We start from the raw sequence: 27,981 nt of genomic DNA on the forward strand, positions 1-27,981 counted from the left end.
TCCGGGGTTTGAGTGGTGCAATGGAGGTGATAGCTGCTTTGATGGCAACATCATAGGCTGTTGCGAGGGTTTCTGGGTCTGTGGAAAAAGGTGGTCTGAAGGCTGGGCCTTGGAGGAAGGGCAGTATCCTTTCCTTAGTGAGCTGACGGGAGCTTCTTGCGAGACAGGGAGGCAGGGGTTGTTGTGCGGCAGTGGAGGGGCTGGTGGTAAGGATGCTAAAGGTGATGATGTGGTGGTCGGACCAGGGGGTGGGAGTGTTTCCAGTGATGATGAGTGGGCAGTTATGCTGTGCGACCCAGTCGAGAGTTCTGCCCTGGGTGTGAGTTGGGCAGAAGATGGTGTTTTTGTATCCTAGTGCCCTGAGGGCTGAGTCAAGGGATTTGGCTGCTGAATCCTTGCTGTCCAGGAGGCCTAGGTTGACGTCCACAAGGAGAATGGCTTTTGTGTGTTTTTTGAGGTTGTCGGAGAGGAGGCGGGTGAGAGAGGCTTGAAAGTCTCCTGTTGGGCCTGGAGGGCGATAGACAGTGTGAATAGTAATGGTACAATGGGGAGAGATGTTGATTTTGACTTGGAGGTAGTCGCTGTTGTTGTGTAGGGATTTCTCGACCTTTCTAATCGAAAGGACGTCTTTGCCAATGATTGCTACACCTCCCCCTTTAGAGAGTCGATCCTGTCTAGTGATGGAGTAACCAGAGGGCAGTGCAAGGGAGAGCGCGGGGCCGGAGGCCTCGTGAAGCCAGGTTTCTGAGATCATGAGTAGATCGAGGTCATGGGTGGTGATGAGGTCATGGATGTCCAGAGCGTGGGCATTGATTGACCTAGCGTTGATCATGGCGCATTTGAGATGGGGTTCTGTAACGGCTAGGGGGGGTCCATGGGGAGAGTGGGTGCAGGAGTGGGCGTGGTTACGCTGGGGGTGGTAGAAGAGTTGCACAGTGCTGATTTTCCAGTGGTGGTGGGCACATGTGGAATCACATTTGGCACAATAGCATTCAAGGTGGGGGCAGAAGAATTGCACATCACAGATTTTGCACTGGGGACCTCATTTTCGGTAGTGGTGGACACATGTGGAATCACATTAGGCACAATAGCATTCAAAGTGGGGGCAGAAGAATTGCACATCACAGATTTTGCACTGGGGACCTCATTTTCGGTAGTGGTGGACACATGTGGAATCACATTTGGCACAATAGCATTCAAAGTGGGGGCATAAGAGTTGCACATCACAGATTTTGCACTGGGGACCTCATTTTCGGTAGTGGTGGACACATGTGGAATCACATTTAATATAGAATCAATATAGTTTGGAATGGGGTGAGCTGATTCATTGACAACTATATTGTGGGTAGCTATAGTGGCTGCGAGCTTGGCGGTTGGGCGGATGATCCTAACCTTGTTAGCACCTATGGTGGGGGGCATAGTACGGGAGCATAGACGTTCATTTCGGGTGCTCATGGGGGTGGGCTGGGTGCTGAGGGTGGACTCTAGCATGCGGGCACGCAGTCTGAGGCACCTGGTGGCAGGGCCTGGGTGGCAGCTGGCAAACGGGCACCTAAGCAGAGTGGCCATTTTTGAGAGGTGAGTCTCGTGCTTATAAGCAACGGGATAGTAGGAAGGTTAATTCTGCTCAGCTCAGTACAGAGCGACAGGGGTTACAGAATGGCACTTAGTCAGCAATGGTGGTGGCAATGACGATTCAGAGTTCAACATGAGGACATTTTGCATTTAAATGTTCCTGTTAATCTTGCAGAGTAACGCCCAAAGGCTTACCGTAGTGTTGGAGGCCCATCATTGGAGAGGTTACAGTTCCTGCGGTAGAGTGGTGCAGTCCGCACCGCCCTCACATGCACCGAACAGGCGCCAAACAGGGCCTTTGTGTGGCCTTCGTGGCTGGCCACCGGCGACTCCGCCTACCGGCGAAGCAAATCGAATTATAACGAGGTTCAGCCTCGTTGTGGTGCCGCGCAGCGCCCGGCATGCGCGAGTCAGGCACAGTATGGAGACAGGGTCAGGCAAGCCCTTCTCCGTTGAGGCAGCAGCTTGCCTTGCTGCACAGGATCTGCTTCTGGCATGGGGGGGCTCCTGCCCTCACCCCTCTAGGAAGATGGATGGAGATATGAAAGCCAACAAATAGTAACCAAAGAGCGAGGCAGGCAGCAACAGATCTATGTGAATACACATGGAGTGGAGTTGATAATGCTGAATTCCAGTCAAACAGCTGCATCTATTATAAGGCAGGAAATATGCTGTAGCATCAATTGGGCATTTAAGGGTTCTGAGACTCATTTCGAAACTCCTATCAAACTTTACTTCTTCAGTTGATGATTGCAGGTACAAAATACAGTTAACTGGAGTTTCAGATCTAGTTTGGAAAGTTTACTCAGACTTCAGCTAGTAGGTTACCTGTCTGTCTGTTAAAACATTTCATAAATCGTTCAGAGAGTAGACTTGACAATCAGTCAGCTTCAGTAGAACAGCACCAGCATGCAGTAGGATCATTAGCAGTTTACAAAATAAACAGGAGTTAAGGTTTGGTTGATACCACATCTCATTTGCAAGTTGGCATGGGTTACACAGAATAGTGCAACTTCAACAATTAGTTGCTTCAGCAGTTTCTGATGGACTGACAGACGGGAAGATTCTGCCACTTTATAAACAAAGGAGAATGTTATATTAGCAATCGACAACATGGACTTTAAAGAAAATATTCCATCGGTGAAAACATTCTTTGTGCCCACAAATCCATACGTGGGTAATTCACTCTAAGCAAAAGCGATAAAGCCGCAACCACGGCCATGGTAACATATCCACAGAACAAAGTAAATCAGCTAAAGGAAAGCTTATTTATAGAAATCAAGTTTGGAAAGGAAAGAAGCTGTAATTATTGGGATAACCTACAAAAGGGATTGGAAATTAAAATGCCTAGAAAAAACACCAAATTGAATGCCATCAAGTGTTGAAAAGCTATACGACTATCAGAATTTGGACTACCAAAACAGCCATTAACAAATGTTACACCCAGGAAAAGAGAAAAGCACAAAATACTTGCCATGTAAAGTCTCTAATGCTCACACAGACGCTTCAACTTCACCATATAATATAATTCTGTACTTCATAAAAATAAACTTTTTAAGATGTATAAATGTTTTCATTTTGTTTTCTTGCTATTAATTAGTATGTATTTATCTATAGGCATTGTTCCCACAGAATAATGATTTAACTTTGCGTTGTGGGGTGCGTTACAATATCCCTAAGAAAATAATATATAAGAAAATACTCCAAATTACCAAAGGTCTTTTGTGAGGGGTCAGAAAAAAGGTCTTTTGTGGGGGGTCAGAAATGCTGTTTCATTATATTTAAAGATTGAACGCCTCACTATGCCTACCCTGACGAGGATTTCCAAGCCTAAAATAAACTAAAGGAAACACTATAGCAAAGGATATCTGTCCCTCAGAATTATACATATAATAAATGAATAAGGCATGGCAGTTGAAAATAAAATGCAATTAAATTCACAGTGTAACCGCAGTCTCTCTTCACAACCTGGGTGAATCCCACTTCCCCAGCTTTATATGGGATTTTGTTGCACAGTTCAAGAAAAGGACCCAAGGAAATCCTGGGTTTCAACAAGAGTCCCAACACCGTCTTATGCCACTTCAGCTGGTCAATGGAAAGTTCCAATACAAAAAGTGTAAGGCTTCTCTACCTCCTTGAGGAAGTTCTCAGTTCATAAATAGCAGAAATAATTGTCTTGGTCAGGATGATTATAGCCACACAAAAATAAAAATCCAAAGAAATACAGTTCCTCTGCAACGGCTTTTACTCAGCTTTTCTTTAGCATCAAGAAACAACATAAAAGGTCTCTGCCAGAACCACTATGTAGCACTTCTTCAATTGCTACCTGGTTTACTCCCATGGCAGACCTACATCTCCAAAGGTTTGTCATACGGGTATACTCCCCTGCCAGAACAACGATTCACATCAACAGTGCTTCTTTGGTTTAGCTAAACTGACAGGAGGTTCATAACACTTCACAGTATTCAACAAATGGTACATTCTGTAATTGCAACAACTCTTCAGAGGAAACCATATTCACATTGCTGCTCTCTGTTATTCTTCTACAAATGATGCTCCTCTCCCTCTGGATATCCCTTCCCCAGAAGGGCAGCCTTTTTTCACTCTTGTTTCCCCAACACACCAGTGGCCAATAACTGCCAAGAATAGGGTTTCTTCTGCTTCTCCCTGGGCTTTGGCAATGTGAGTTTCTATCAGTTTTCAGCAAATGTTGGACATAATATTGACAATAAATCCCCCAGCCTGTAGACCTTTCATTAGCCCCTTTCTGCTGTTGGCAATCGTGACTAAATTGTGCGTGCCTACATTTCAAACTCTTTTGGCTTGGGCAATGCTTGTAGGTCTTACCTTTTAATATCACCCCCTCGGTTTCCTGGGTTTTCCACAGACTCGCACCTTTAACATTACAGTCATTTGCATTGGTTATAAACTGTTGCTTTACACTAGTGAGATGTTCAAAATCACCTTGGAAATCACTTTCCCTTCTACGCGAGTGCCGCGTCTGCTGCTGCTCAATAGTATGTATTTAAATTCGAGTTCTGAGCTTCTGTCACTTTCACACGAGTGGTGCTCACTCAGTGATGGCCTGCCTGGTCTGCGCAAAGGTGAATGAAGCACTCCGAGGTCACTACAAACCTGTGAACTCACTGGATAGGACACGCGCCTCCTTTCCCTTCGACACTCGCAGGACTTCTGCTTTGGTGGCTTCTGGTTTCTCGCTTCTCAGCAGACATCTTCCTTCAGTCCACCTTCACCCGTGCCACTGATATTTGGATCTCCAATTGGCAAGCTTCTTTCCTGGATGCTTCCCTCTGCGCGAACTATGCCCTTCCAACTACGGAAGGCACAGACCTTCTCAGGACCAGCAGCTGCAATATGCCACACACGGGTCCCAGCGTCCTCTCTCCCCTCCAGCTTCAGTGTGGGCTGTCTGCACGTGCCACGCTGCTGCTTCCTACTGCTACTGCTTCTCTCCTGCTCTCTCATGGCCTGCACCTAAGGGGGCTTTTTAAGCCTCACAGCCTCCGTCAGGTGTGGGTCATTGGGATTAATGAGACTATTCCTGCAACCCTTCACCTCTTCAACCCTCTTCCTCATCACAGAACCTAGGGAATTATGGGACTTGAAGTCCATAATGACAAAGTTAGTTTTCTTCATTTCAGTTATTTTACAATAAGCCATTAGAAGCGTGGGGCTTTGGGGAAAGTTAAACAAGGCAGTTTGCCATTCCTCCTGGCTTGCTTCACCCTCATGTGATCCTTCCGCAGAACACCACCCACAGGGTCGGGGTCAGAAAGCATCTGCCTTTTCCTTGCCACTTGAGGAGGGTCCCAGGCCAGGTTTTCTGAGTGAATCATTGCTGATTCATCACACCTTCCACAGAACTGTTAGTGATTAACCAAGATGAGAATGAAAATAAAGTTAAAATTAAGAAGACTAATTATTTCCCAAAGACCCAAACCTATGTATGTACATATGTTGTACAAGACTGCCACAAGATTTCAGAGTCCAATAACTCTAAAAATTTTTACTTTTGACCGTAATCTAGATATAATCAAAATGTACAAGAAAGAGCTCAGCCAAGGCCGTTGTAGAGCATTAAATAATTGGGCACAAAAACTTACAAAACAATTAGCAGATTTGGCTTGCTCAGCAGACGACCGGATCGTGAATCCCAACAGAATCAAAGCAAAAATAGCACAAGCAGATTGGATCCAAACTGGTGAAAATACAATAGGAAACAAGTTCCTGGCTCATTTACCAGCAACAATAAACAAACTTAACCAACCTATGAGCTACTGCATAACATTTCCCAACAAAAAAATGCAGAAAACTTTTATGAAAATAAGATTCAATCAGCTACCGACGCAGGAAATCATAGCAATCCACACGAAAACGAACACTCGTACTTGCAGATTCTGTTCGGAGCCAGACACAGTAGAAACTATAAGACATTTACTCATGACTTGCACTAGAACCGCATTCTTGCGGGAAGCCTATTTGCTCCCTTTGATGTATGATGTATCACTCCGAGAGGAAAACACATGGTGGTGCTGTCTGATTGCAGGAGACAGAACTAAGTGGTCTATAGCGACAGTAAAGATCTTAGAAGCAGCTTTGAGTTTAAACCAGAATATTCAACCTAGTCAAGTGTAATTCAATGAATATTGATTTTCTTTCCTGCTGGGACATTAAGTTTTCTTTAGTGAAGCACTTAGTTTACTGGTTTCAATCTTTCTTCTTTTACAAAATGTGTTTTTCTATGAAGCGTATCAACGTCTTGTAAAAATCAAATGTTTTTGATTATAAACAAGTAAATAAAAAAAAATAAAAAAATAAAGTATATTATTTGCTGTCGTTCGTTTCATGGTCTTTTGAAGGCTATTTCTTCTGTGCACCTGAAAATTATTAATTGTGAAACTGTTCTAAAAAGAACTACCAAATTAAAAGTCTCTAAAATGCCTCACAACGTTACCAGCATAAAACCTCTGACAATTCAAATGTTGCACTGTGACAGAAACAGCTTTTCCAACAACACCATGCTGAAGAATATTCCATTATCCAAGAGGTTTCCAGAATCTGTTTAAGATGAAACTCTGGATCATGATCACAAAGGCCCAAAACCAATTTCCAGAACATTTCCAAACCAGATGCAGAAAGTTCAAAAGGTTAATTTGGTATCCCTTATGAAAATGGGAGACTTCTTTTTTTTTAAATCAGCATATCGAAACCAGATGATTATTTAAGACTGGTGAAAAGACGATTAAGCTAAGAATATAAGAATTGTCTTGCTTGTTTTCTCATTGAAATGAAGTAACAACCTCATAACACACACAAAAAATGCAATTGGAAATTGAGTTTTCAGAGATTCCCAGATCCTTGTTTTCTTCTGCTAGTCATTTTCATAGTCCATCGAATAAAAAAAGCATTTGTTCCCGCCATTGAAATTCATTATTTTTTTACAGATGTGTTGAGCATTTAATGAACAGAGTGGTGAAAAAGGAGAAAAATGTTCCCTTTTTTTCCCTTTTACGTTCTTCTCCAAAGATGTTATACTGCACCAAGTCACCATCGCCACATCACACCACAATAGTTTCAGAGAACCTAGGCTTGTCCTTTTGATATGTTATGTTCATGTTATGGGGCTTTTATTTTGCGCTAAATCGCCACCATATCAGTCTCATAGAGCCTTGCTTGTCTGAAAACAATGTCCCAGATTGTACTCTCACGCAGGGTATACAGACCGTAGGCTCTGGAAGGTATGATGCACGGAAAAGGCTGTTTCTCACCACAAGGTAGGTAGGTCTTTTCCTGGTGAGATGGTCTAGGATTTGTTGAATTTTGTTGCTGATGTGCGACACGCTGGAATTAAGAGTTCATCCGCGGGCATAGGAATTGTGTGGCAGGTTGCAGAGCTCTTGTATTCATAGATGTTTTTAAAGACTCCTTTCTGGATTTGCTGTAAAGTCGATACAATGTAGGAAGTGGGCTTTATTTGCGTCTATTATTTCTTCTCTGCAATGCTGTACTTAACCGTGGTTGGCTACGTTTCTCAGCTGGTTGGTTGCTACTCCAAATTTGTTCACCCTCCTGCTTTTGTTTCTGATAAGATTCCATTTGGAGGTAAATTATTTGTAGGTTGTTTATGTTGCACGGTTGTGAATGTTTATTTGGACATATGGTGTTGAGGGTGGCGTTTATCCAGTTGTGAACGCTGTGGAGCAAGTCATCTGGTGTTATGGTTAGAAGTGCTGTCAAAAAGTGTTACCCCTCACAGTCTGGTAAGCATTACGGCTCCTTTGGAGGGTTTTGTCACTGCTGGTGGCTTTGGGGAAAATAGTGAATGGATGGCTTTAGCGTTACAGATGTTGCTGTCCAAGTTGCGGTCCTTTGACAAACTATTTGAGTTGGAGAGCACCATGATTTGTGGAGAGAAATGCTGTAGCCACATTGTCTTCCTTACTAAGCCAGATTTTGAATCCAGTATGGAGAGGTTATCTATGGAGAGGTTAGGGAGCATATCTGCTGGGTTGTTGGCGGAAGAAGGGTTGTAGGTGGAGGTCTGTAGCTGAGCAGCTAAATTAGTGTAGATGTGTGTGAGATTGAGTAGGACAAAAAGGGGGATTTGCAGTCCAGGATATTATTGTGGTTCCTCATTCCATGACCCTCACAAAAAGTACTGTCATTTCACAAAGAGATCTCAAATAACGGCCATATCCCAAGTAAATACTTTAGAATGCAGAGGAAATGTGCATGTTAGCGTTTGCACACTCCTAAAGTAAGCACAGTCATAGTAAAAATACTTCTGTTCACTGAAATTAACTGAAGACTTTTTACTATATCCGATTAATCGAACGTCCCTGAAACCCAAAATTGCGTGTATTCATCTGACCCCTCCCTGCCCTTGACCTGTGCATGCATGACCAGGGCACCCAGCAGCTTCAACATCCTCTTCACAGCTGGTGCACTACTTCCTCACATATGGGATTCTACCGTCCATAGAAGTCAACAGCCACTGTGATTTTACAATGAAATCCTATGGCCAGTAGGATTTCCACATATGTAGGATGAAAGGAATGTGGATCATAGCATAAGGCATAACAGCTTTACTTTTGACCACTAATACTAAATCAAACTTGGCAAGCCAATCTAGCTGGAATCGTATTTTGTGGCATTTGGAACTGCACTAGAACGGGTTTAAAGATATAGCTTTGTTTGGGAATCAGGATGTGTACAGAGTCAAACACATGGGCCATTTGACGTTACAGAGCTTGCTCTATTACATGAACCTAAAGGAGCATTTGTAGTTCTTGAAGAAACTCTGGAGAGGATGTCAGAAATGTTGAAGGAGATAGCGGAGGGACTAGTGGTAAAGCTATAGAATACCAATTTGATTAATCCAAGGGGTTTGGATTCCATGCCTGTTAGTGGGTCAAACTCAATCACTCACCTTTGATGCATGCAGTATGATCTTAAGGAGTCCCCATCCCCTACTGACATCGGACATACTGGTTGAATGGGACTTTAGCTATTGGTGCTGCTTGCCCAAACCTGCACATCTACAAGATGCAATTAAATCTAGATTTCAGTCCCTGCCAAGATTTGAAATTCTTAAAAGCCTGCGAGATGGATATGGAGTCTTGGGTGGGGATTAGAAATACAAATTGGGGATTTTGCAGTTACCTGTCCCATTTTGCATTTCAGCAAGTCTACCTACATCCATTGAAAAATGGAAATGTGTGTAACCATCAAACAGGAGAACAAGGACCTTGTCCTGGATATCTTGACACAGGAAAGATGTGCTTAGACATGCATTTCCCCAATCATCTCAACTTGAATTCACAGTTATATAGAGGAAATGTATGTCAAATCCTTGGGGATTTGGAATTGTTGTAATCACTCTCCTTCCCTTCTGAAGGCCACAAGGTAAACAATGCAACTGCTTTGTGCAGACATTCTGCAAATGTATCCATCTAGCACTATGCGCCAGGAGCAGTGTTAAACTGACAAATGGAAAGAGTGGCATTTGGGGACGATTTCATGTGTAGATTTTCCAAGACACTGCCTCTTTCCACAACCGACCAGCCAAAGGAGCCTAATACACTCTACAGAAGATACAAAGATTTAAAAAGATGTGTCTCAGAATGTGCTTCAGAATGTGTTTTTGGAGAAATTAGCAAACACTGCAAGATTCCTAAAGGGACCATTCCGGAAAGGGTACTCACCGTAGTGACTAGTGTACTCCCTAGTCCATTGTCCCCTTTCCTCCATACTTGTGGGACATTCCGTCCTACGGGACGGGACCATAACCTTGTGTTGTACCATACAAAAGAAATGTCAGCCATTTATAGTTTACGAAATTCAGATATTTGTGCAGAGGGTTCGAGTTGGTGTAAGTGGGTTGCTCAAGTAGGTTGGGTTATGTAGTCTGAGAGGCGAAGGTAAGCCGAGAGCGGCTTGGGCAAAGGTCACTTATAGGGTGGTTGGAGGGAGGAGGGAGGAGGGTAAGATGATGGGGAGGAGATGGTAGGGAGTGAGAAGAGGTCAGGGTGGTTGAAAGAGGTTTGTGGGATGCAAATCTCTTGGGCGGATCATGCAGAGAGTGGGTGGTGGCAAGAGCCAGAGGGTAGAATAAGGCTGAGGTAGGGGTAAAGAGCTGAATGTGGAGTACAGATAGGTGAAGGAGCAGGGCTTTGAGTAAGGTAAAGACTGTGTTGGCACAGGATGTGGGGTGCAGAACTGAGTGCAAGGGACTGAATTAAGCAGTGGAAGTGAAGCCTGCTGTTTTAGCCGAGTAGGGCGAAGTGATGTTGCATATGGTAGTCATGGCAAGCCTGGGCAAGTGTGCCAGAACTGCCAGCCCAGAGAACAGGAGGGCATTTATGTTTCTTCCATCTATTTTGTTTTAATCTTTATTTATATGGGGAGGAAGAATAGCTCAGGGGCAACGCCTATGTCTTGTCTTGGAAGCAAAACAATGCCACGCAACACAAGTGCCAATCCCGATCCCGCACTTAGAAACCACTCCTGGTATTAAGCGCATTATAAATTAACTATTATAATTATACAGAGTGAGCATTGAGTGAGTGAGAAAGGTTTACACAAGTACATTCTGTGAGTGGCACTGGGTGCCTTCGATGGAGGTGTTATGACCCTAACCAAAACAGCAGTTGGCACAGGAGTCCCCATTAGCAATGGACACATGGCTAAACATAAGGTAAAAACAATGGGGGAGAATAATACCCAACCAGGGTAATATTCATCTCCTTAAATTTTTCATTGTTCACCTTTGCTGGAACTCCGTGATTCCACTTCCTTTTGCCTAATAGTCGGGCTTCCCCTGAATCAGCCCTCTCTCCAAAATGGCTGCAGGCTCTTCCGTACCAACAGGCACTGGAGTGCCTAGGACAATGCATCCCATGCCGCGGAATCACTGATTGTCCCTCGCTTGCTCATCCAGCCATGAAACAGCCAAAAGGCTGCATGCCGGTCCACCACACAAGGCCCTCACTAAAGGCTCATGTCTGAGCCTGTCTTGCCTTGAGCACTAGTGCTACCAGACCCTTTCTAATCTGCAACGTATAACGAGGCCGATTCCTCCTGCACTGATAAGCCTTTGTCTTTCATCCCACCACCACTTGACGATCTCGACCCACATCCTAAGACTGCCCAAAGCTTCTGCCACTTATGCTGCATGCAACGCACATAAACTCGAACCTCTTATGCTCTCATGAGTTATTCCTGCTGCATCCCTATTAAGTGTTATCACCTATGCTTACAAATTGTGCTTGATACGCCCTGCAATGCAAAACTGATTACAAATGTGCTCATCTTTTTGCCTTTAGACATACTTTGCAACTAGCTTTTGCTATGCCTTAGAAAGCGACATTAGATGTGCTTTTAACTTGATTTTAGATAGGTTTTGCAACTAACTTTGTTAAAGCAACATTAGATGTGCTTTTAAATTGATTTTAGATATGTTTTGCAACTAGCTTTTGTCATGCCTTAGAAAGCAACCTCAGATGTGCTTTTAAATTGATTCTAGATACGTTTTGCAACTAGCTTTTGCCGGGCCTTCCACATTAGATGTGCTTTTAAATTGATTTTACATGTGCTCAGCCAACTGACTGTCATGTACCTGCTGCCACTCAATTTGAAGTGTGCCCCATTACACTCAATTGAACTTGATTTGCTCTCACAAACTGCATTTACCTGCACCGATCTGCACACCTGGCCTCAAAATTCAATTGCAGGTGTACTCAGATGCCCAAACCACGGTCCACTGACGCACCCCACGCATCACACGTGAGCCCACCTAGCTTAACCCTTGCATGCCCAACCCAGAACACTAAGCACACCACTACCAGACCCAGGCAAACTAATACAACTCCATAAAAAGGTTTCACCTACGTCACACCCTCGCCATGATGCCCCCCAACTCCACTTCTGGCCCACTCACCAGGCCCCACATCACCCCAGGTTGCCCACTCCAAGCCTTGTGCCCACTAAATCCATCCATCTGCCTCTCCAACCACTCATGGTGTGTCACCTCTAACAACATCAAACACACACTTACCTTAAAAAGGTCAAACAACCTCCCTAACTAACTTGATATCCCACCCTCACCCTTCCTACCCAAAGCGCTCAACTTCATCACTAGCCCACAAGACACGAAACACATGCAGACCCCAAGACACAGTCACCTTGTACCTTCGACCTTCAAAACAGAAGACTGGCGTTTTGTCTATTCACACGCAGACAACACCTACTAACAACTAACCCGCCGCTCACTTGGAGGAATGCCCACCTTAACTCTAAAGCCACCACCCCCAGCTTCACTAGACCACTTAATCATCCCCTCCCACCATGTACCGCAAGAACAACACTAAGACAACAGTTGCCCCTGAACCGAATAGCCTCATGCAGGACCCTCCCACTCTCCCCCATGACAGATTCCCTAAGCAACAACATCTCTGCTAAACTCATCTCAGACACGGCCAACATATATAGAGCCACCCCCACCACCCCTCCCAAATCCCCCTCCAAGACTAGCCTAAAACACACACCCAGTAAGACTGTCCCCACTCCCGACATGAAAGCGAACACCACAACGCTCCTCACAGGAGCACTCATCAATGCCAGATCCCTCCTTGCTCATGCTCTTGACATCTCCAACTTCATCACTACCAACAAACTAGATTTCTTAGCAATCACAGAAACATGGCTGCACCTTGCTGCTGGCCCCTCCCTCTCCCTAGACATGCCAGATGGCTATACTATCCTCAGGAAAGAAAGGCAGCTAACCAAAGGAGGAGGAGTAGCCTTCATTGCTAAAAACACCCTTCCCTTTAGAGAAAGCCCAAACCAATCCATCAGCTCAGGCGAGCTACTCTCAATCAAAATCACCCTCTTCGCCACAGACACTCCCACAATTCATTTAACTTACAGACTCCCCTAGCCCCCTGCTTTCCTTTCAGGAAGACATTGCTCATCTCCTCTCCACCAACACTAAGCCCACCTCCAAAACCATCTTCTTGGGAGATATTGTTGTGGGGTGCCTGCTCTGGGCATCCAGCAGGCCCCCAGTGTGCTATAGGCATCAGCACCATTGAGGCCCAGTGCCTCTGGGGTTGGGGCCTGCTATGGACATCCAGCAGGCTCTAGGGTGCAATGGTGCATCAGCACCATCTGGAGTGGGGGCAGGGCGAGCCATACCCATGAGCATGCGGACCTCTGCCACCCTCCTGGCACGAGGGTCCCATGGCATAATGGCCTGCAGGCCCGTGCTCACACAGTGTGGGCCTGCAGACCTAAATGAGAGACGGACTCAGTCATTCCTCTTTGGGAGTCTGCAGCCGTTCTGGTGCACGTGCCTGCAGTGGCTCCTTTTATTAGCTTAGTTCATGACACAGTTATGGCCCATGTTAAAAGGGCAATACACAGGGGAGGTACACATTCCCTTAAAGGGGCAACACACTTGGGAGGGTCACACACCACAGATATCAACTTAGGTTTCAATGATCAATCTGACTCCCATGCTCTCGCACTAGCCAATACCATTGAATCCATAGGCTTCACACACCTGATTTCAAGCCCCCACCCATGACAAAGGCCGCACTTTAGATTGGATAGCAAAACTCAACTGCAACACCACCATTCTAACCAATGTCCTTGCGCCCCTGGTCAGACCACAATGTCATGACCTTCAACATTACTGAGCCAGCCCGCTCAGAGGTCTCAACACAACCAGCTCTGGCCTCCCTCTCAAGAAACTCACTGAACATATCTCCAGCCAACATATTCCCCCTACTTCTCCCACTAACAGCGCACACACACACAAACACAGACCTCACCACTATGGTCAAGCTTTATAACCAAACCCTCCTCAAAGCCAACAACACAGTATCACCTCTGAGCGTACGCAAGCCCAAACCAAGTGCCCACCTTCACTCTTGGTATAACCCCAACCTCAAAACCATACGCTCCTCTAAAAGAGCTGCAGAGAACACCCGGATACAAACACCTTCTGACGAAAATAAACAGCACTTCACAGCCCTCTCGAAGAACTGTAAAAAAGCCATTCTGCAAAGTAAAAAAGCCATTTACAACAGGAGAATAGAAGAAGCTAGCTCTGACACAAGAGAGCTCTTCGCCATCTTATGTGAGCTAGAAACACCAGCTCCCCCTCCGGATAACGCTACCAAAAATCTCAGGTGGTGCAAGAACATCCAAAACGCACTCCTAGATAAAATCGCCCTATTCCAAACCAAAATTATTGCCAAAGAAAGAAACTCCCAACACCTAACCAGTCCCCTAACCAGCATCCCCCAACTCTCCCTCCACCCCCTGGCACAAATTCATCACAGCTACCAAAACCACTAAGATCATCAAAGGACTGAAACCATGAAAATGCCAAGGAGACATCTGCCGGCCACCATCAAAGGATTGCGCCGAAGAGCTTGCCCCCATCATTATATCACTAATTAACAACTCCTACTCCTCTGGCAACATCCCAGAGTATCTATAAGAAGCCTGGGTACTCCCCCCCCTCCTTCAGAAGCCCACACGGGACGCCAATGCACCCACCAACTTCCATCCCATCACGGCCGTACCCTTCCTCCTAAAAATACTTGACAGAGCAGCATATCTGCAAGATAACAGCAACATGGCCATCCTCCTCCTCGACCTCTCAGCAGCCTTTGGTCTAGACTCTTTGCCAACACCACTCCTCAGCTGCCCAATTCTCAACCAAAGCCATCGCCTGGATCGAGTCCTTCCTCTCCAACCGTACTGAGAGTGTTCTCTTGACTTAGCGGCAGCCCCACCTTCACCAGTCACCTGCAGAGTGCCTCAAGGTTCAAGTTTCTCACCAACTTTGTATAACATTTTCACCAAATCCCTCTTTGACCTCCTTGATGCCCTGGGTGTCACATACACGAACTACGCTGAAGACACCCAAATCCTCCTATACATCTCCGGAAACTGCAACACCGACTCCAGCACACTGAGAAAACTGTACCTAACCATCCAGGCCTGGATGACATAACACGGCCTATGCATCAATGACGAAAAAACAGAACTACTCCTCATTGGCACACAGTCTCGGCTAAAGACACTCAGAAACTCCTACAAAACCTTTGACATTGATGGGAACATCATTACGGTCGCAAAAGAGGTTAAAACCCTGGGAGCTTACCTAGACTCCACTCTATCTTTAACCAGGCAGGTAAACTCTATCGCTTCAGCAGCAGCATACATTACAAAACTAATCAATGCCTGCAGACCCTTCCTGTCTACCGACAGCTGCATCACCTCCGCTACAGCCCTCATACTATCCAGGATCGACCCCCCCTCTTTGCAGGCACCATTACCTGCAAAATAAGAAAACTGCAGATCATTCAAAACAACACCATAAGAGCAGCTCTAAACATCTCCAAAAAAGACCACACCTCTTCAGCCAGACGTAACATACACTGGTTCCCGGTCCGAGAATGTATCACTTTCAAAACCCTAGCACTGACCCACAAATGTCTCTCTAACACTGCACCTACCTACTTATCCAGGAAAATTACTAAAGCCAATCAGCCAGACCTACCCAAAATGCCGATTCCCACTTCCTTGTCATCCCCAGATACAGGCGTCAGAAAGCAGGGGGAACCAGCTTGCTGTTGATTGCTCCGAAACTTTGGAATGCTCTCCCCCTAGCCTTATGATCTGAGGACTCCTTCTGGTCCTTCCACAAAGGCCTCAAAACATGGCTCTTCTCACAAGACCTTCAAATCAACCCAACTCATTGTAACATCCGGAACACATATATATCGTTGTAGACAACATGTATGCACCACTTATTTTACTATCTCCTGTAATCATTACCTGTAATTAATGCATTTAATGTAATTAATATAACTAATGCACTCAATGTAATCAATGTACCTAATGCACCTCCTGCCTGTAACCTTGCTGTAACTTATGTTTTCCATGTAACCATCACCCAGATGCCCACGGGTTCGGTGCGCTCAAGAAATGTTAAAATAAATAAATAACGGGTTAACGTGTGATTAAGGGCCAATCAAGTTGCCCCAACCCCTCGTGGGATGATGGAAGAATGGTGTCTTGCAAGTACAGTTAACACCAGTATGATTCAGTAAAATGCTAATCAAATGTAAGAATTTAAAATTAACAATGCAGCCCAATTGAGACTTTTACACAAGCCAATGTTTTATCTCTTTAAGAGTTACCGTGCCTTTTAGCTTGGCTGACAGCAGGGAAACTTCAAACAGTATTCTGTGGCATGCCTCTATTGCGCTAAATTAATGCTACCATGCACCTTGTAAGCTATTGAACAAGTCATTGATTTGTCTTGCATATTTTCAAATGAGAGGGAATGGACCACAGAGAATTGTGCTACAAGATACCTTGAGCTTACATCAGTGATTGAGTTTTAATATTTGTTTAGAATTATTAGGGCAAAAAAACATTTGAAAGGCAAGCAACATCTACTATGAATGGGAAGAGAAGTAGGCATGTGTGAGGAGTGTTCAATCGAGATAGCATCGAGCAGGATATAGGCAGTCACATGTTAAGCGTCTGTATGTGAGCCTGAAGATTAGAAGCAAAATGGCTCAGTGTCGGATTTGTAGAATGAGCCAAGAGACACTCACCTAAAATGAGTCCCACCATAGTACTCAGGTAACCAGTTCCACTGCCCAAATTTAAAAACGAGAGTCCAGGCTGCAGATCCAGAGCTTCCATGACTTCAGAGTAAATACAAGGAGCTGACAAGTGAATGTTCCCATGCTTCCAAGCCAGGTCTTTGTACGCATTGTCCTTAAACTCATCAAGGTAATAGTCTGCACGGTCAATGGCTCGGAAGGCCTGCTCAACAAGATCTGTGCGTATGTACTGGGCATCCTTAAGGTTATCGATCAACTCATCATTGTCTTCACCGGCACTCACGGCTCCCCCCATCTTCTGCGGTAAAGTGTCACTCCAACCCTGAATTCACAAATTCAGGAAAAAGACAGACACAGAAAAAACACTTTGATTACAAAATGGTCAAAGCACAAATTCATAAAGCAAGAACTTAAGACTTAAAAGAACTTTGTAGGATTAATAATAACAGCTAAGGGAATATTTTTAAGTAAGGTACAAAGAATATTCACCAAAGATAATTCCCTGTTATGAGAATTACAACTGTGATAAGTGAAACAACGAAACACAGAGCACTATTATTGTGCACAGTATCACTGCCTTCACTTGGTATACCATTACATGCAGTCACAGGGAAAGTTCCAATACTGCCCAATCTGATTTTAAAGAAGCTCTCGCATTGAAGGGTGTCCATTGCACCATATCTTATCTTGCCTCCCTCCGTTATCCACAAACATTCACCTAGCTACACCATGGGTAAAACTTTCAAGTTGCAAGCTACTAGCCAGCCATAAAAAGACATTTGCCACCTTATAGACACCGCACATCATTTCTTAATCGCCAACAGTCAATTATCACCAGTCAGTGAATAGTGCACATTTTGCAACTTCTTAATAGACAATACTTTCTCGGCCACAATCTGCTGTCAGACTTGACAGGTCCAGAATTAATTTTCTGGAGTTTTACCTGTGGAATAAGTTAAACGTTGGGGCAAACCTTTTAGGATTATCCAAGCACAAATCAGGCTCCTCATGTACCCAAATATTACATACTATACTCATTTACCTACTCTTCTTATCTGCCAACTAAAAATTCCACTTAACCCCATACACCACCTTTCCCTTCCTTTCACTTGCAAAATGTTTCCCCAATTCTTTCTCTTGCTCACGTTGGCCGTTCTGTGTTTTCATGCTCACCTTGGCATGTTGAGTTATGGGAAAGTCATATTCACGACCAGCTGGTTTGCTCTTGTGATAGGGACTCTAGTTACAAGCTGCAGATGTTCATTCACACCAAGTTTTTGCCAGTGTACCCCAGGACCATGCACCCTTCACCCACTTGCATTTATAAAATGCAATATGTGCTTATGGGAAATTGAGTGGGTACTATAATTAATAAAATACACAGTTCGGCTGGCTCACTACGGCCAATGGAGCAGCTAGTTTGAGAGAGAAAGGCTGAAAGAGAAAGTGTTCTGCTGTCCCTCAAAGGCAGGCAGCTAAATCTGTATGGCCAAAATATGCCCCTCCCCTCCAAGTATTAAGGTGGGAGGGATGACACTGTCCTATGGCCTAGGTTCTCTTTCAATGGCTTCCTAATACACTGGTCTACTGTGCTTATCCTTCTCCCTCCACCCTTCCTGTATCACCCTCCTCACATGTTTCCAACACCCATCCCTCTTCCCTGCACTTGGTCTAGCTACAAAACTCTGCATCCCCCTCTTATCCATTTTACCTTTTTCCCAGGCCCTCCCCATATCACCCACACATCACCTGTTTCTTGTTTGTATACCCTTTTTTCACTGCCCAACCAGATTTATTGCCTCTTCTTACTTATTCCATACTCCCCTTACAAACACAGCAGTGTATGTATCCTATTCATCTGCCTTGTGTTAAACAACCTTTACCTTTTAACACATCCTACTCTTGAACCAGGCCACTTCTGCCTCTGGATTGGCAGCCCCAGAAGTATTAGTCTGGCATTTATGTATCGAGTATTTATAAGGTGCACTGTACCGCAAAAAGTGTGTCTAGGCTCCACAAGGCAAGCGGGAGGGGGGGGGAGATGAGGGGGCGGCGGGTGCAACAAGAGATTTAAACAACAGTAACGGACCTACTAAGCCTTGTGACATTCGGATCATGCAATTACAGAAAAACAACAAGTGCGGGGGTGGGGGGAATGCTGGAGTGGGAGGGGTGGTGGCAGGGGGGCATAAAGCAGGGACATAAGATGCAAGGGCAGAGGGCTCAGCCCAGGGGCCTGGCAAGTGCTTAGGGTGGCACCGGGGGAACGCAAGTGGCAGGGGGATAACAAGGGAGGACCATCATCTAAGTGCGAGGGAGTGGGAGGTGGACAACACTCGAGGGGGGTGATAAACCAGAAGGTGTCTCACCCTCTGGTCCCTGAGGATCTCTCTCTCAGGTGGCCAGGGCACTGCCATCACCTTTGGATCCAGACCCTGGGGGTGGAGCAGTGCAGGAGGATCACCTGGATGAGCGGTCTTCGGGGAGTGGGAGGCCGGATGGCGAGACGCTGTATTCCTCCCCCTGTAACACCTTTACCCCATCCTACCAGGTAGGATATGTGGGAACCTTCCCCCTTTTCCTTCTCCAACACTTTCTCAAAGACAGCCCGTTCTGACAGAAAACAGACTCACACCCGACCAATGTATCTGACATGTCCCGCTACTATGATCAGGTGAGGTCAGGCAATTACTGACAATCACTCACACCTGACTTTCATTAAACTTCCCTACACGGATAAAAGGCGGAGCACGAGGGCATACTCTGAGCGAGGCAAAGCTCACAAAAGGTACATCAAATTCAAGTCGGCTGCTGAACGAGGGGAGAAAGACGGCAAACCAAGAAGGGTTCGTAAGAAGGAAATCACCCATGTCCTTTTCAGCAAGACGGCGGTACTTTCAAGAAACCTTTGAGGCAGAAAGTGTGAGGCCAGGAAACCAGACTGAAGAACCCTGTATTGTGTGTCGGAGATACCGAAGGCCCTCCCGCATAACTGACCAAGGCGGGGAGGAGCAGCAGCAGCCACCGTTGTATCGTCCTTGGTTCCAAGAACAAAGTAGCGCCAGAAAGATCAACACAGCCGGTCAGTTGGGGAGACCGATGCAAGACCGGTCTGTGTGGAAGTCAAGGTTACAAGTGGCAACAGTGTATAATGAATGCTGGAATGAACATTGTTAAATGCGTGTGATGAAAGATGAAAGTTAAAGCTAAACTACTGATGAATGTTTGAACTTGAGAAGGAAAGATATGATACCGTTGACAGAGTGGTCCAGCACTGTGAATGTACTAAATCGAAGGTCTCTGTAAGGTATCCCGCCAAAAGAAACGAAAGTAGAAGGTTGATGACAACAATTGTGTCAAGTGAATCGAAGTTGTCCTGCGACGGTTTAAGCAACACCCATCGCACATTCGAAAGTCTTTGATTTTGATATCAAGAGTGTAGGATCCGAGCCCGAACGAGGGAGATCCATATGAAGCAGATCCGAGCCCAAATGAGGGAGATCCATATCAAGAGGATCCAAGCCCGAATGAGGGTGATCCATGGTCCGAGCCCGAACGAGAGAGACCTTGTGTGAACATTGTGATAAAAAGGGGGCTCAGACTGAAGGAGGGAGACCCATGATGAACATTGAAACTAAGAACTTGTGCATGTGAAAATCCTGATAGGAATGGAACTTTGAGAATTGCTTGTTACGGCAGACCCTGTGCAGTAAGAGACTATTAGTGGAAAAGAGGTTTTGGCAGAATACCTTGATATCTGTAATCTGAACTGCATTCTCATGGCCAAGAAGCCAGAGTGTGTGCAAAGCTCGAACATGCCGCCTTGCCCCGTGCTGAAAACGTGGGGAAGGGAAGCCAACTGCTCCACCATCCTGACATATTATTTCTTGAACACTTTTCTTTTTGCATACACCATTGTCCCACACCCTTTTGTATTTAGAAGTAAGCATTGGCAATATGTTTATTAGTATAGGCCCTTTTATTTGACAGAGACTTGACTAGGACTGCGTTATTATTATTTGATGGCCGTAGCTTGCTCCCATCCTTAGATTTAGGTTTAGATAGGCATTCATCCAACTCCTTTTAAGTTCAATAAACACCCTGGAACTGTGATCACTTGTGTCTGTCTTCACTGTTTATACCATGCCTTCCTTAAAGGGGAGGATGCACGTCCAACCAGGAAGGGCAGGAACGGGACCCGGTAGGGAAATTCTGGTGGGGGGTAATGGTTAAAGACTGGTCAAGGAGGGCCTGATGCTCTGTAAGACTCATGAGTGAATCAGGCTGCCAGTCAAGTAGCATGGGGGCAATTAGCAAGGGACGGGGAGGAGGAAGGAGGTAGAGAAAAGAAGGGGCTTGAGAAGCATCCAGAACTTAAGGTGGTCCGGCGCAAGTCAGAGAGACAGGGAGGCAGTTCCAGAGGGAAGCACCTACTGAACAGAGGGTCTTGAATTTAATCCTTGCAGCCACCGGGAGCCAATGGAGAGATTTAAGGGCTGGAAAGATACAGTCCTTGAGCTTGAGGCCAAGGATAAGTCTCTACTTATGGTACTATAGATATCCAGGATAAATTGACCCTATACATCTTTCAGGATTGGCAGAACATGTTCGAGCCTCTCAGGAACACACCACTACACCATTTTAATTTATCCTAATCCGAAGATGCCTTGGAAACAATTTCTATATTATCACAATGCATATATCATTGTGCCGCTTATCTCTACAATTCAGTCTTATATTTTGTACCAAGACACATCCATACTAATTCCAAACAATCTCATCTCTGCTGCATCCCCTCCTTTTGATAACTCTTTTCTCCCATTTCCCATCCTCTTATCGTAGCCTTTTTTCACTCTTTATCTCTTCCAGCAGACTAAGGTCTGGTTTCTCAGAGCAGGGCAGAATACAGCACTTTCCAGACAAGTATATGTCCTTTCAAACTACTACGGTGGAGATTCTGTACATACAGAATCAGTTTAACATAACATTAAAACAAAACAGGTCTGGATACACTTGGTTCAACTGTCAGGCTAGCAAGCCTAGGGGCCCTGAAACTACTATGGTGGTTATTAAGTGCAGTATAGCAAACTATTAACTTGCTAACATAGTCTGTTAGTCTGACCTCAGAAGGGCATGTTTGTATGAAAGTATCAGAACGAAAAGCAAGAAAATCTACAACACACCCCCTGTCATGCCGGTATGAAAGTCACATTATTTAATTCATATGGGTGAACTGATTAGGACCTTCATCACATGTAACAACATGCTGTTCCAGAAAACTAAAATGGTTTAATGTAGAACTCTCCAAGATGACATCACATCAAAAGGGAGTGAAACTGGGTTTAGAAGTCACACCTGTTAGAGTGCCCTCTTCATTAATATGCCCAATGAGTACAATCACATACACACCTCTAAGTGTAGTGATTTCTGATCTATTAAAGTCCAAACCTCTAGATTCTGGACAGACACACACTCACTCGCAGACTGGCTGATGGAGGGATTAATACCGTTAATCACAAAACTCGTTAATGCCTCCTTCAGGGAAAACTGTATATCCTCAGCTATCAAAAAGTCATGGATCGCCCCCCTGATTAAAAAGCCTTCTGTGGATCCTCGATTGGCAGGTAACTACCAGCCCATTACAAATGTTCCCTATCTTTTGAAAATTCTCGATAAGGTGGCTCATCTACAAATTGAGGAGTTCCTTACTAATCACAAAATCCTGAAATAGAAACAATCTGGTTTCAGACATGCATGCACACAGCACTGAGTCTACCTTATTAGACCTGAAGACTAACATCTTCAGTTCTTTTGAGAAAGGCAATACAGCACTACTTGTGCTGCTGGATCGATCCGCAGCGTTCGATTTGGTGGAACATTTCATACTAGCAGACAGGCTGCAGAATACGGTCTCTTTTTCACCATCCACAACAGAGTGGCTACAATCTTTTCTCGCTGGTCGCGAGACCAAGGTCTTCTTTGAAGAGGTTGAGGAGTTTTCAGTGACATGTGGGGTCGCTCAGGGGTCATGTGTTTCGCCTAAACTATTCAACATTTACACCTTGTGTATAGGCACTATATAAATAAACTATCATATCATGTTACCCTTATTTGAACAACTGGTCACAGAAGGTATAGTGTATGCCAACTATGCAGACCACATGCAATGCCTGATGCCCCGCACTGGGAATCATGTCATCGACTCCATCACCTTCAACTCCATTTATGACCGGTTTCAAACCTGGATGCTCATCAATGGCCTTGCGCTTCATGATTCGAAGACAGAGCTCATGGTCACATGCACTTCTTCGCAACTTCAGAAGCTGCACCCAGGATATCAGAGTTTTGTCATGGCAGGATGTGCCATTACCAACAAAGCTAAAGTTAAGACCTTAGGAGTTACCTTGGACCACGAGTTGAATATGAAAGCCCAAGTGAACAGCCTTGTCTTGGATACATCCTATCACCTGAAATTGATCGCTCACCTTCCACCCTTCTTAAACTCCACCAATTGTGCCACCATTGCACGAATTATCATAGTGGGCAAAACTTGATTATTGCTCTAGTTTACGGATGGGCATTGCAAAGGGCAAACTCACCCAAAGTCACCCACAACGCTGTACCATTGTCGAGGGACAGCGCAAAACAGACCATACGTCTGCAGCTCGGATGGCTTTACAATGGCTTCCGTCAAGCATTTGTCTAGCAGATATTTAAAAAAAGGTAGCAGGCGCTCCTCTCCAGAAAGAACATGCATGATAACCTGTTCTGAGATGAGTTTGCAGCACATGCTTTTTGCTCACTGTGCCTTTCACAGAAGGGAAATATCCATTTGCATATCAGTCTTTGTCCCGCCCACATGGGCAGTCCAGCACCGAAATGTTATGGCAATTCCTCTCTGAACAAGAGTACCAAGAGCAACCACATACACGTGTTTCAGCCTTGTTTGGCCTCATCAGTGAGGTGAGGCTGTGCCCAGAATATCAGAGTTTTGTCATGGCAGGATGTGCCATTACCACCAAAGCTAAAGTTAAGACCTTAGGAGTTACCCTGGACCAAGAGTTGAATATGAAAGCCCAAGTGAACAGCCTTGTCTTGGATACATCCTATCACCTGAAATTGATCGCTCAGCTTCCACCCTTCTTAAACTCCACCAATTGTGCCACCATTGCATGAGTTATCATAGTGGGCAAAACTTGATTATTGCTCTAGCTTATTGATGGGCATTGCAAAGGTCGAACACACCCAAAGTCACCCACAACAACGCTGTGCGCATTGTCGAGGGACAGCGCAAAACAGACCATGCGTCTGCAGCTCGAATGGCTTTACAATGGCTTCCGTCAAGCTAGCAGCACTGCATGGCTGCCAGCCCATAGCATTTTAAGATATAATAATGCATGTCTCCTGGACATACCACTGGCCAGCCTGTCTATTGTTGCCCAGGGTTCATTTCCTTACGCAGCCTCTAAATATTGGAATGCGCTTCCCCAGACCTGGGTGAATGTACCTCACTGGCTGCATTCAAACAAGGGCTAAAAACACCCTCTTCCAGTAGCTTCACTCACTCTGTTAACTTACTTATCTTCTGTCCCAGCCATCCCATTTTGATTGATATTACTGCATGTCCCATATAAGTAAAAATAAATAAAGCAGGAGAGAAAGGAGAACTGATAACAACAGATAGGGGAAGGGAATACATTGCTTTCCAATGGACTAATGTTTGGATTAATAGCAGCACACTGTAAGAGAAGCCTACTTGAAGTTAAAGATCCAGTCCTTCTTCAGTGGAAGAGACAACAGACATTCCCAAAACAGAAAGAAGGGAACCATACGGTGGAGGAAAGCTGGCCCCATCTTGCTGACTGGTGGCCATCTGTTCGTAGAGGGGAGAGTTAAACCAAGTCTTAAGAGGGTGCACACCTGTCTGGCAGACAGCCAAAAGAAATTCTTATGCAAGTAGACTATTAATGGGAAATAATCCTGAGGGGAACAATACTCTAAAGGGGAATAGATTAAACCCTGGCCCCTGTCATTTGCAAGTACTGAGGGGTGGAGGTAGATACATTGATAGTGCATCATGAGAAATACATATTTCAGCAGTGCTTCGACAATTATAGATTTGATAGAACAGGTCCTATGTTGTGTATACTGGGAGATCCCGTACCCCCTTATATGTGTAATGATCAAGCAGAGAAGAAGTATGCTGGGAGTAAAAGGATATCACACTGTGTACATACCTAGAAAAATAAGATAAGTGAAGTCATTTTCTGGTTACATCATCAAGCAGAGTCATGTTACTGGTGCTAATTCCCTCAAGAATAAAGGGAAAGTGTTAATTGCTATCCATTTTCCCACCTTTAAGCTGCCCATTGTAAATCAGAAATGTACACTTTTTCACATTAATTCAATAGTAACAGCACTGAAGGGAATTTAGCAAAGGTACACTTTCATTGTGTAAGTGAACCACATGCGGGAATGTTAAGTAGCTTGTTTTTTTAATTGGGATTTCTAGAACGCTGTTTGAAATTCTGACATGTCTATTAAATAAGGGGAAGGTATCAATTTTCAATAAAGGGGAATGTGGGGAGTCAGGAATGAAACTCAGCATAGGTTAGATGTGGTTTTGGCTAAAGACTTTTATTGATGAATAAAAGGGGGGGTTGGGAAAATGCCTCGCTGTCCCTGCACTAGATGTGTTTCCCTACCTAAACTCATCACTAGGGATCTGTCAGTGTCAGAATATCCAAAACAAAACTGTCCTGTATCCAAAGTTCTATTCTGACCCTCACATTCTAAGGAAATGAACCCTAAGGTGAATAGGATAATGTCTGTGGCCTTCAATGTTCTAGAAATGCTCAAACGAGAAAAGAAAAAAATCCAACAAAAAGTCTCTCAAGGATATGGCTCCTTAATCCTGAGGGTGCTTCCCTTCCCCTGGATTCTGCTTCACTCTCCTTTCAATTCAAGGCAATTAGCAATTGTCGGTTCCTCTTGACATAGGTATTCCAATACAGAAGCTTATTAAATATCTTTGTGCCAGAGGGTAATTCTCTTCCTCTTGTTCCTCTCTCCCGTTTGGATATTGGTGTCAATTTGGAATTGTATGCTTTCTTAGATATGCACTTCCATACACAAGGTCTTTAAACCTCTGTTTCAGAGGTAGGTTCCTTCCCCTTCTCAGGTTTCTTGTTCGCTTCTCCTCTGAATTCTGTGGTTTTTGGATAGCCCTGGAATTTTGCTCTCAGGTCTCCTCTTTTGTTTCTTTAATTTATCCCAAAGTAGTTCACAAACAGTTTTGCTTTTTATCTTTATGTACTCATGATACCTGTTATACTGCCCTACCAGGTTTTCTTGGTCTTTGTCTTGTCAGGATACCTGGTGTACTCTTATGCCAGGTTTTTGCCCCTTAGCCTCTTGGACCAATACTGTCTTTCTGGCTTTCTTAAATACTCCCCAATGTCTCCTTGCCTATTACGTTTCCCTACCAGGAATTCCTTTGTTCACTCACACTTGCCTGATATACTCTCCCGCCAGGATTCCTGGAATCAAACTCTTGCAATTGCCTTGTATTCTTTCCTGCCAGAACGTCTTGCAAGCATACACTTGTAACTGCCTCATATGCTCTCCCGTCAGGCCTTATTGTGATCACCTCTTTGTGATTACCTGGTATACTCTCCTGTCAGGACTTTCTACTCGTCTACCTTTGCTCGCGCTTCCCCTCTGAATAGCTTATCACGTTAGCCTTATTGAACAACACAATAAGCGGAGTGTGATTGAGTGTTCGGTGTGTTCACTACTTTGCTGCTGGAACTTCTACACAGAATCCTTGTGTCCTTGAGGAGAGTGTCTCCCATTTTCATCATGAAGGGGCATGTCCTAAATACTCAAAACACTACGGCCACAGCAGAGCGTGGCGGAGCGTGATTGAGTGTTCGGTGTTTGTGACTCTGAGGCGGAACAGGAACCGGGACTTGACTGCACGGCATTGTCATTACTCTGCTTATCAAACACAACCATCTGTGTATACAAGTAAGTGCCTGGAGAGCCTGATTCTCACCCCGTCAAAAGTTGTTGATTTTTTCAGTTGTACTATTATATTTAACTCCTAATTTGGTCTTTGTTCAGCCTTCCTCATATTCTTGTGTGGAAACTGTGGGGCTGGTCCCTTTTAGCCACGCGAAAACAGATAAACGTCGGTGAACTTGCTAAAGATTGCTGTGTGTAGCGGTGCATCGTATTTGCTTTTTTCCTTTCTTTCTTTCGCGTTACGCACAACCTAGTTTGCCTTCCTGCTACACGTTAATACTCGACACACTATGACATGCAAAGCCACGCTTTGTTGTGCTGCTGCCAAAGGCAAAGGGACTATGAAGACAAAAGCCTCTAAGAGTCTTGTCGGAACAAAGAATAACAGGACTTGCAAACCCACCCATATATCTTCTGCACAATCGGAGATTACTGGCTTCTTCTCTTCTAAATCTGTCTCACACGCCATTCATCTGCTTTCATAAGCGATACCTCGGACTGGTCACTTTCAAACACAATTGACAATAATACCCTCTTGCTCAAATTGGTTGTAAATTTAAAATGAGCCTCTCTGGGCTGTGAACACAATTTAATTGAGCAAAACGAGGATGACGTCATAGACATTAATTTGTCCAACTAGCCTGATTTTGCTGTTTTTGCTTCCATCTCAGGCTCATCAAGCAGCCATGATTGTAGCTGCGATAGTGAAGCCTTTGTTTCCAATGAAGCCGATGATTTCGCGCAGATGAATACAAGAATAGCATCAATGACTTTGTTTCAAAGATTGAAGTATAGTCTATTTTCTTAGCCACTGTTGCAAAAGAACAATGTGAAGCTTAGTCAATCTTAGCACAAATTCTGGAAATGGTTTCAGCACTCCATGCAAAAGTCTTGGCCCCACTTGAAGAACGTGAAGTTATAAAAAAAAATTACAAACACATTACTCCAGTGAAAACACTCATCAAAGGAACCACAATTTACTCAACTAACAGAACCTTTCAACCTACATCTGACAAGTGAGACTGTGAGGAAATTTATATTCCTCCCCCTACAAAAATAAAAGACACTTTGCTGCCAAAAAGTAAAGATTTATCTTGGAGTAGGCAGCCACATATATTGGCCCCTAAGATCCAAGATCATTGATGAGGCAGTGAGACCAAAGCAAACAAGCCCCGTCTGCTTAAAATGGCCTGCACATCTGAATTGA

General features: G+C 44.6%; 1 protein-coding gene across 1 annotated transcript in view; it reads right to left on the minus strand.

Moving 5' to 3' along the window:
• The window catches only part of PCMTD2 (protein-L-isoaspartate (D-aspartate) O-methyltransferase domain containing 2), a 364,048-nt gene that overhangs the window by 257,972 nt on the left and 78,095 nt on the right, over positions 1 to 27,981 (minus strand). The window contains exon 2 of the mRNA XM_069650823.1: positions 16,737 to 17,070. Within this exon, the coding sequence (XP_069506924.1) occupies positions 16,737 to 17,043 (307 nt within the window). The 5' untranslated portion in view covers positions 17,044 to 17,070. The remainder of the gene's footprint in view (positions 1 to 16,736; positions 17,071 to 27,981) is intronic.

This window comes from Ambystoma mexicanum, chromosome 3p, assembly GCF_040938575.1.
Source record: "Ambystoma mexicanum isolate Mex_15411 chromosome 3p, UKY_AmexF1_1, whole genome shotgun sequence".
Taxonomy (NCBI): Eukaryota; Metazoa; Chordata; class Amphibia; order Caudata; family Ambystomatidae; genus Ambystoma; species Ambystoma mexicanum.